This window comes from Cyprinodon tularosa, unplaced genomic scaffold (genome assembly GCF_016077235.1).
Source record: "Cyprinodon tularosa strain WSP-4 unplaced genomic scaffold, ASM1607723v1 ctg1109, whole genome shotgun sequence".
NCBI lineage: Eukaryota > Metazoa > Chordata > Actinopteri > Cyprinodontiformes > Cyprinodontidae > Cyprinodon > Cyprinodon tularosa.
Genome location: NW_024037904.1, coordinates 58,811 through 68,039, shown reverse-complemented (window position 1 = coordinate 68,039; position 9,229 = coordinate 58,811). Strand labels below are relative to the sequence as shown.

Below are 9,229 nucleotides of genomic sequence, written 5' to 3'. Positions count from 1 at the left end.
AGAGTCCAATAACCGCTTCAGCGTCTTACTTCTGACTTGAGGGCAGACCTTGGTTTGGGTTTCCAGCTCTTAGTCAAGAGCTGCAGGGGAATCCAGAGAAGAGTCTTCAGGTTTGGCTCAGAGGGCAGGCTCGGCAGGTTAAGCTCATCCAGAGCTTCCAAGAGAAACAGGATTCCTGTGAAGCAGAGACAAGGAGGTGTTAGAATCTAATCTCAACAGAGATAGCTAGATTTTCAGGTGTTTGCTAGGCTCAGGTGCTAACCAAACTGGATCAACACTGCGGCGTTGAGGCAAGGTCTGAAGGCAGGTTATATACAGGAGGATCCTCTGATGACGAGATGCGCCACAGGTGTGTTGGAGGCTCAGCTCAGGAGGATCCATGGCGCACTCTGCTGGAGAAAGGTGGTACAGCTCCAGATCCCAACAAAGAGGAGGATACTTGATTTCACTGCAGAAGAAAAAGACATTTGACCAAACCAACTGAAGATGCTCAGAAGAAACAAAGAAAAACTAATTTGACCAGACAAACTGAAGAAACTCCAATAGACGGCATAAAGGAGGGCTCTGATGGTTGAACCATATTAATAATGAATTTTTAATTTGAGTTTTTCCTTGAGTCTCGCTGCTACAGTATCTCTGCTCTGTCAGGGAGTTTACTAATAAAATATCATCACACATTAGCATATGTGTGGAAAGAACATTTTCTGAGTGATCAATTTCCTGAAGGTATCCTGTAGAGAGGAACAACAATGTGTGTTGATTCTGTAAAATAAAATAGCAGGTTATTAGGGATTGTCTGAAGCTAAAACCCATTAACAATCCTTCTTGGAATACTGATGACCAGTATTCCAAGATCCAATAGTATAAGGGTAGAATCCATCATGAATTCTTACTACTGATATTTTCATGGCCTCAGATAATGGACTTGTATCTGTATGTGTCCTGTTAGATCTCAGTGCTGCATTTGATACAGTTGATCATAATATTCTCTTAGAAAGACTTGAACATTTTGTAGGAATTAAAGGAACAGCACTAGACTGGTTTAAATCTTATCTGATCAATTTCAGTTTGTTCACATAAATGATAAATCTTCCTCATGCTCCTGGGTTACATGTGGGATCAGTGCTAGGACCGTTCTCTTTACTATATATATATGCTCTCGATCAGGCGCGTGCATACATATACACCAGGTGGTGCTAAAGCACTGGGAAGTTTGCCCTTTATCAAAGATAATGCCTTTTGAAACTCGTTAATTATCTTTTGAAAACCCTAGCCATTAAAAACGACTGAAACAATGCCCCGAAATGAGCCACCTCCTTGCGCACACCCGACCAGCCTATCTCTCTTCCTTTGTCACATGAACTCGCGCGGTCGCCCGCAGGGCATGCCAGATGCGCAGCATCATAGCAGGTCAGTAAGCGTCTTCATATAGCAGGAACGGTCGCTGACAGGCTGCTTCTCCCGCGCTCCATTAGCCAGGTAATATACAGATCAATCAAAATAATTTTGTTGTGCATTAAAATGTCTCATTCAGCAGCACCAAACAAGCATTTTGCCGTGTGGTCACCTGATAAACTAGTTGTCTCCTTGTAAGATGCTATTTTACTTTTTATATCCATATTTTTATCTTAAGTGTATATATTAGTCTATTTTATTTCATGCTGTATACCCACACTGTAAAAAAAAACGGCCTCATTTTACGGTAAAAAACTGGCAGCTGAGTTGCCAGAAGTTTACCATCTTTATACGGTAAAATTCTGGCAACCAAAACTGCCAGTTTTTTACCGTATTTCTAAAATACGGTAAAATTCTGGCAACCAAAGCTGCCAGTTTTTTACCGTATTTCTAAAATACGGTAAAATTCTGGCAACCACAGCTGCCAGTTTTTTACCGTATTTGCTAAATGCAGGATTTTACCGTATTTTTAATATACGGTAAAATTCTGGCAACCACAGCTGCCAGTTTTTTACCGTATTTGCTAAATGCAGGATTTTACCGTATTTTTAATATACGGTAAAATTCTGGCAACCACAGCTGCCAGTTTTTTACCGTATTTGCTAAATGCAGGATTTTACCGTATTTTTAAAATACGGTAAAATTCTGGCAACCACAGCTGCCAGTTTTTTACCGTATTTGCTAAATGCAGGATTTTACCGTATTTTAAATATACGGTAAAATTCTGGCAACCACAGCTGCCAGTTTTTTACCGTATTTGCTAAATGCAGGATTTTACCGTATTTTTAATATACGGTAAAATTCTGGCAACCACAGCTGCCAGTTTATTACCGTATTTTGTAAATGCAGGATTCTACCGTATTTTTAAAATACGGTAAAATACCGTACTTCCTAAAATATTTAAAAAAAAATAAAATGTGGTTTTGCCGTAGTAAATACGGTCATGCTGACTGAGGCATAATATCTCCATGAGTGAAAAACACATCCAGACTGGATGATATATTGACATTTTATTGTAAACCCTCCCCCCCAAAAAAAACTTATGGTAAATTACTGGTCTCTGTTCCTACCAGAATTTTACCATACAAATTATAGTACAACACACAAGGAAGTGTAACTTGTCAAGCATTTCTATACAGAAAGTTATAAAGAAAATAATTTCTAATTAAACAAAAATACAGATTACGAGTAATCCACTTAAAGAAACAATTTCTATTTAAAAAGTCAAGTTAAAAAAAGAACTGATTCTATTTTCTGTCCAGTTTCCTCACGGTATTACTGAGATCTGGAAAACAGAAACAAAACAAACAGTATGTGTCCACATAAGAGATAACATATTGTAGAAGACAAAATGGTGATAAAAGGATTCTTGTTCTGGGTTGAGAGTCACAAGTCGCTGAGATCAGACGTTGCTCAGGATGGTTGTAGTCTTCCCAGTCACAGGTTGAAATTGAGACTCGCATGTTGTCAATCGGGTGTTTCCTCTCTGCTGGAAAACAAAAAGAAAAAGTTAGAAAGATGCACTACATGAACATCTTATTCGCTTAAATGTTTGTTTCACCTTTGTTGACTTGCATATGGACACAGGTACTTCAACCAGGTGGTGCGATCATTTCTGACTGAAAATTCAGTAGTTAAACCTTTGTTTGTTGTCAACAGGTGTGATCCTCTGGTCTGCAACCAGACAAAATACACAAACAAAAAACAAATAAAAACAAATATAACTGTTTTAGGCAATTTATGAAATAGATACTCACCATTTATCTGAGTCTCATGAAGGCCAATAGGTTGTCTTCAACCATTTATGTAAGTTACATTTCCTGCAAGCTAGCAGAAACAAAGCTGTAAATGTGAACACTTTTCATACAGGCAAACAAATTGATACAGCTGAGACAATTTATGCTAGGTTAGTTTTTCTCAGTCACTTTTGGTGCATTTCTCAAGTCATTGTTGGCATTTACAAAACAGTAAGCGCATTTCTCAAAACAATTTGTAGAAACAGGAAAAATAGCATTTGTTTGCTTTCAAAATCCTTAGTTCAGCTCTTAAAATTCTGTCTGTTAACATATCAGTGACTCAAAATAATAAGTTATAGTCTCTCTATGTACAGATAAGACAGTCAAATTGATTAGTCATGAGAAGAGACTACAAAAGGATCATTTACGCCAGTGTTTCTCAACCCTGCTCCTCACCACCCCCTGCTCTGCATGTTTTAGATGTTCCTCTACTCCAGAACAGCTGATTCAAATGATTGGATGACAATCAAGTACTGCAGAAGCTTGTTAATCATCCAGAGATACAATTCAGGTGTGTGGCAGAAGGGAAATACCTAAGCCTGCAGGACAGGGTGACGCTGAAGACCAGGATTGAGAAACACTGATTTACGCTTTTGCTATAATTTATTCATGGACCATGCCTTGGTGATTCAGAAAGAAAAAGACAGAAATGCAGAGAACAAAAAAAGTAGAAAAGGAGCCACAGGACAATCTCCTCAAGGAAAACTGTACAGTGCTGTAGAAATTACATTACATTTTAATTTCCATAGTCACTTTGTTCCTTAACTCCACTGAGGATCTTTTTTCCTCAGTGGGGTTAAGGAATGAACAGTAGGGTGGGAGGACCTCCATCAGCGTCATGTTGTGGGTCTCAGCCATGTCCTGATGTTGGACTGATGGAAACTGGCAGATGTCCTCAGCCTCTTCTGACTCTTCTGCTTTCCTCCCAACTATTTCCTCCTCAGCCTCACTCCTCTTCTTCTCTCTGGCTGTTCACTCTGTCCAGATACTTGTTCATCAGTTCTCAGACATGTAACATTGTGTTGTGTTCTGACTATATAGAGCATAATGTTGCCAACTGATGGTTCACAAGATGCACCTCCAATCTGTTTCAGAAAACTGGTTGATCGTTGGTTGAGCTAATGGTTCATACACTGACCTGTTAGAGAAACTCAGGACTCACTTGGGAGCAATTTACCAATTCAGGACAGATTTAGAAAATAATAGAATATAAATTAATTAATATATGATTCACATTATGACAACTTTAAGACTTATGCATGTTAAGACTTACACAATGAACTGATGCTATTTTGGAAGTTGAGAATTCAACACAGACACGTTGTTGTCCTGTTGTCCTCATTTTCTGTATACACCCTTTATCCTCCGGGTCAAAATGACCCGTCTTCACTAAACCCCCAATATAAGCAGCTTAATTGAATTTTAAACACCAAATTCTATCTTGTATATTGTCACTCACCACAAAATGTGTGAATACTTGAGTTTTCCCTCTCCACTTGAATTTCTATAGCTTAAGAAAAAAAATGTGCAAAATGAGTTTCGAATGCATTTTTATTCATCACAGTGACTAATTTTCTTTTACTTTTCTCCAGTGAACAAGAGGATGTACAATACAAAAATATGAAAAATAACATAACCCATTCAACTAATTGGCACATGTAGGGCAGTATGCAAGTGCACAGTCTTTGCAGATATATTTCTTACACCTGCAGCACACAGTATGTGTTTTACAGTCTGAGGGCAGAACTGACATCTCTTCCTCTTACTTGGCTTAGCTGGGGAAGTGGCTGTGGTAGATGGATCCTCAGGTTGATCAGGAGCTGCTGCACTCTGAATAGCTTTCACAACTGCTGCTGAGGCTTCTGTGCGGGGGACATGCTTCCTTCTTTCAATGAGTGGAGTTACAAGTGCCTTTCCTAGCTGCTCCAGGAACACCCTCCTCTTGTTGTGCTTATGAGACATCCAGGTTGGGTTGATCTCTATCCAAATCACAAAGGCATTGTAGGAGGACACATCAATGATGTTGTGGAAGATGACCAGGGGCCAGCGGGCAGTCATTCTTCTGCAGCTATATGCTCCAATCACCTTATCTAGGTTGTCCACACCTCCTTTGTTTCGGTTGAATTCCAGGATAATGATTGGCTTCCTGTCCTCACGGTCACTAGTGTCGCCGTCTTTGTGCAGTGTGCTCAGAAGAACTACATTCTTGTTTTTCTTTGGGAGGTAGGAAACTAGAGTGGTGGTGGGTGTGAAGGCAAACTTTGAGGAGAAGACCTCTCTCTCCTTTGACCCAAGCAGTGCAGGTGGGAGCTCAGGCTTGTTCTTTCGAACTGTACCAACCATGGCGATCTTCCTCTTCAGGAGCTGCTGTCCGAGTTCATAAGAGTTGAAGAAATTGTCACATGTCACATTGTGACCCCTCAGTCCCTCTGTCACATCAAGCACAACTCGCAACCCCTGGTTCTTCTCTGGGCATCCACTGGTTGACTTCCCAGTATAGACTTGCATTTTCCAAGCATAGCTTGATTCGGAAGCCACCCATGACTTGATCCCATATTTTGCTGGCTTGCTGGGCATATACTGCTGGAAAGGACAACAACCTTTGGACAAAAGACATTAGCATCAGTGATCAGTATCAGTGTCACAGAAAACAGTCAAAGAAATCAATAGTGAAAATCACTTTTATTACAAATATGAAAACAGATTACCTCTAAATGGAACCAGTTGCTCATCCACTGTTACATCAGGCTCTGGATTGTAGAGGTAGGGTAACCGCTCCACCCACTTGTCCCATACCTCTCTTATGGCTGCAAGTTTGTCTGTCATACATCTTGCTGGTCTTGATTCACGGTCATCAAATCGCATCAGTCTTGAGTAGGTGTGAAAGAGTTTGAGTGGCATTGTGGCTCGGAAAATTGGCCTTCCACTCTCTGCTTACTTCTGCTACTGATTGATCTGAGACACAACTAAAACTTTGTAACATTTTATGGTTTGTAAATAACTCTGTGACCTTGATTTCAACTCCATTTGCCTCACGGGTCATTTTGAACTGAAGACCATCTTTGTACCTTTTTTTGTACAGCTTACATGGAAATGAGACTAAAAGCAACACTGAACTTTTTCTATTGTCTGGGCCAATCTAGGAAAAGTCTTAAAATCTCAAGTTAAAAAAATTACATTTAGGGGATTTTGGGGGGGGGGTTAACACAGTGGCGGGTCATTTTGACCCGAGGACAACAGGAGGGTTAACATATTTTGATCAAGACGATAAAAGCAAATTACAATTATAAAAGCATAGAAGTGTACATAACCAGCTACATGATGTACAAAAGCAAAACTTGCAAAACTAATTTTTTGATGTGCAGAAGTGACACAGTAATTTGAAGATTGAACAGGTAGTTTTAGGAATTTCAATTCTGTTCTGAGAGATGCACCCAAACTGAGAAAAGCTGTAAAATATTAATATTTAAATTCTCTTATTTTAAAATCCTTCAACTGTCATGGACCCAGTGACTTTAGTGCAAGTATTTTGGGGATGAGAGTCAAGACGTCAAAGGAAAATATTAAATAATATCTCTGATGCCAAGCTTTATACTTCTAAGTATTACCAAAGTATTGAAACAAAAGCTAACATGTTCTTCAGAGATTTAACTTGCATGCATGAACATTTCACACTCAAAGTAATTCAAATTAATTATTGAACCAAACTTGGAAAAAGTTGCTTCTGCCATTAACAATAACTTTAAGCACATGTAGTCTAAAGTAGACCAGAAATATAATCTATGCAGCCGTTCCTACAGAAACATTAATGGAAGTGTTGCATCTGTGAAGATTAAATGTTCCGTATAGTAAAAATATATAGCTGCAGTGCATATACATAAACAGCATGGCTCAGAAACTACACATTTCTTTGTCAGTTGGTTAAAGTTAGCTAACTTCAGTTAAAACCGTGAAAGGGACTCACCTGTGATGTGTTGCCCTTCTCCTCCTGAACGTGCAAAAATAGCAGAAATTTGATTTCAAAGACAGTAGCAGCATCTTGACAAGGACCAGGCCTACTGGGCTCTCAGCACCCTAGTTAGCAACCTTAGTTAGCACAGTGACTTTACTGTGTTGAGTTCAGGACACCACTACAGGAACAGAGTTAAAAGAATCTTGCTGCTGATGCTGAAGGATCAAGCAGCAATGCAAACTAGATAATTATTTGTTTACATGACAAATAACAGTCTCCATTTACTGTAAACCCTGCTATTTATCACAATAACAAAATGAAAAACTCTCTAGACAAGGGGTCCCCAAACTACAGCCTGTGTCATTTGGTCTGGCAATGCTGGATCCGGCCTGCCTCCTCCTACCAGAGAGCATTCAGTATATTTTTTTCATATATTGTATTTTCTGGTTTGTGGATTTTTCTTCAACCACCAGGGGGCTCTTGAGCAGATGTTAAACTAACTTTCTCTCAAATATATACTAGTCAGTCCCAGTCACCGTTTCACTCACGTTTTTTTCCATTTCCATTCTGGGTGGGTAAAAATCTATCTAAAAGCGACCGCGAATGTGTCGTAGTCAGCAATACCCCCCCCCCCCCCCCCCCCCCCCCCCCCACCCCCCCACCCCCGTCGACAGTTTCAAAGGTATCTTTCTCCAAAAACTAAGACCGGCCCCCAAGCAGAGAAAGGAACAGCTATGTGGCCCTCGCAGGAAAAAGTTTGGGGACCCCTGCTCTAGACTATTCTCTACTAATAGCACAATATTTAAAACCAAGTGTGGGATTTGTGAAACTTCAATGATGGGTGACTTTACAACTTGTATGATTTTGGATAACACTAGAATTGTTCTTTATTGAAGTTTCACAAATCAGATAAAGGTTTTACAAACCCCACACTTGGTTTTAAATATTCTGATATGAGTTGAGAATAATCTAGTCCAGATTTGAAGAGTCTAGGTGTTGTAGTTTTTTAGCTAGAGTAAATTAAAGATGCTGATTGTAGTGAAAAATTTGGTGGAATTGCCCTTTAGCCATTTCCCAAATTGGAAGCAGCAATTGGAAACCAACTTCAGCTTCATTCAAGCAAGAGGGGCTAACATACAGTTCTCTTAATGTTAATGATCAAATACTCTCATAAGTGATGGTGGCGTTGGCTGTAGGAGTTTGCTTTGCAATCGGTGGATCGCCAGATCGATGCCTGGTCTACTGCTGAGATTTCAGTTTGGTGTATTAAAGGCATTATTAAAAAAGAAACCAGAATATCACACCAGCATTCTGTTCTTTGTAAAAAATTCTTTTGCAGTCTTGTTTACGCTTTTACATTGTAGATCTAAACATCAGCAAAATTTGTAATTTTGGCTGATTGCTACTGTTAAGTTTAGGGTAATTAACTGCTGGCAATATTACAATTTTTTAAGAACTTTACAATTACTTATATTTTTACACTATATTTCTGTATTTTCTACATTCGTGACTGTCACAATTATTTAGGATATATATTTATTCAGTTATGATAATGCCATGTATTTTCTACGGCAGTATAATGCTGTGAATATTCTGGTCAGTAACTGCTGGCATTTTACAATTTTTTACCGTAAATTTACTGACTTTCTTTGCAGTTTCGACTTACGGTAGTTCCATGTAATTTCTACGGTAATGCAATGTTTTTGGATACGACGGTCAAAAACTGTTGGTTTTTTACCTTTTTTTACCGTAAATTTACTGACTTTTTTTACAGTGCACAGTTTTTAGATATTTTTATAATTTTATTTACCTATTCCATATTATGTGTTTCATGTTGCACGATTGCACCGCAAAAGATTCCTAGTTTGTGAACTCCTTCACTAACAATGGCAATAAACCTGATTCTAAAAGTTTTACACTGTAGCCCAAGTCAATGACAGATAACGTGAGGACGACCACATAGGCTACAAATAATTTCGGTAGAGTTTGCAATTGCAAATCTACGGAAGAGGATTAGGGCCACTGA

General features: G+C 39.0%; 1 protein-coding gene across 8 annotated transcripts; it reads right to left on the bottom strand.

Annotated features, from left to right (window-relative positions):
• Positions 1-2,190: 2,190 nt before the first annotated feature.
• LOC119791892 (piggyBac transposable element-derived protein 3-like) lies at positions 2,191-7,596 on the bottom strand. 8 transcript variants are annotated; one of them, XM_038298290.1, is made up of 6 exons: positions 5,960-6,291; positions 5,018-5,851; positions 4,711-4,761; positions 3,213-3,282; positions 3,017-3,074; positions 2,191-2,941 (listed from the first exon to the last, which is right to left on the bottom strand). In XM_038298290.1, the coding sequence occupies exons 1-4, from the start codon at positions 6,150-6,152 to the stop codon at positions 3,227-3,229; spliced, it is 1,134 nt and encodes a 377-aa protein (XP_038154218.1). In that variant the 5' UTR covers positions 6,153-6,291; the 3' UTR covers positions 2,191-2,941; positions 3,017-3,074; positions 3,213-3,226. The 8 variants fall into 8 exon arrangements, 7 of the variants coding, with proteins under 7 accessions (XP_038154218.1, XP_038154195.1, XP_038154204.1 ...); XM_038298267.1 differs by having other exon boundaries at positions 2,192-2,944; positions 3,017-3,129; XM_038298276.1 differs by having other exon boundaries at positions 2,192-2,941; positions 3,017-3,129.
• Between the last annotated feature and the right edge of the window lie 1,633 nt (positions 7,597-9,229).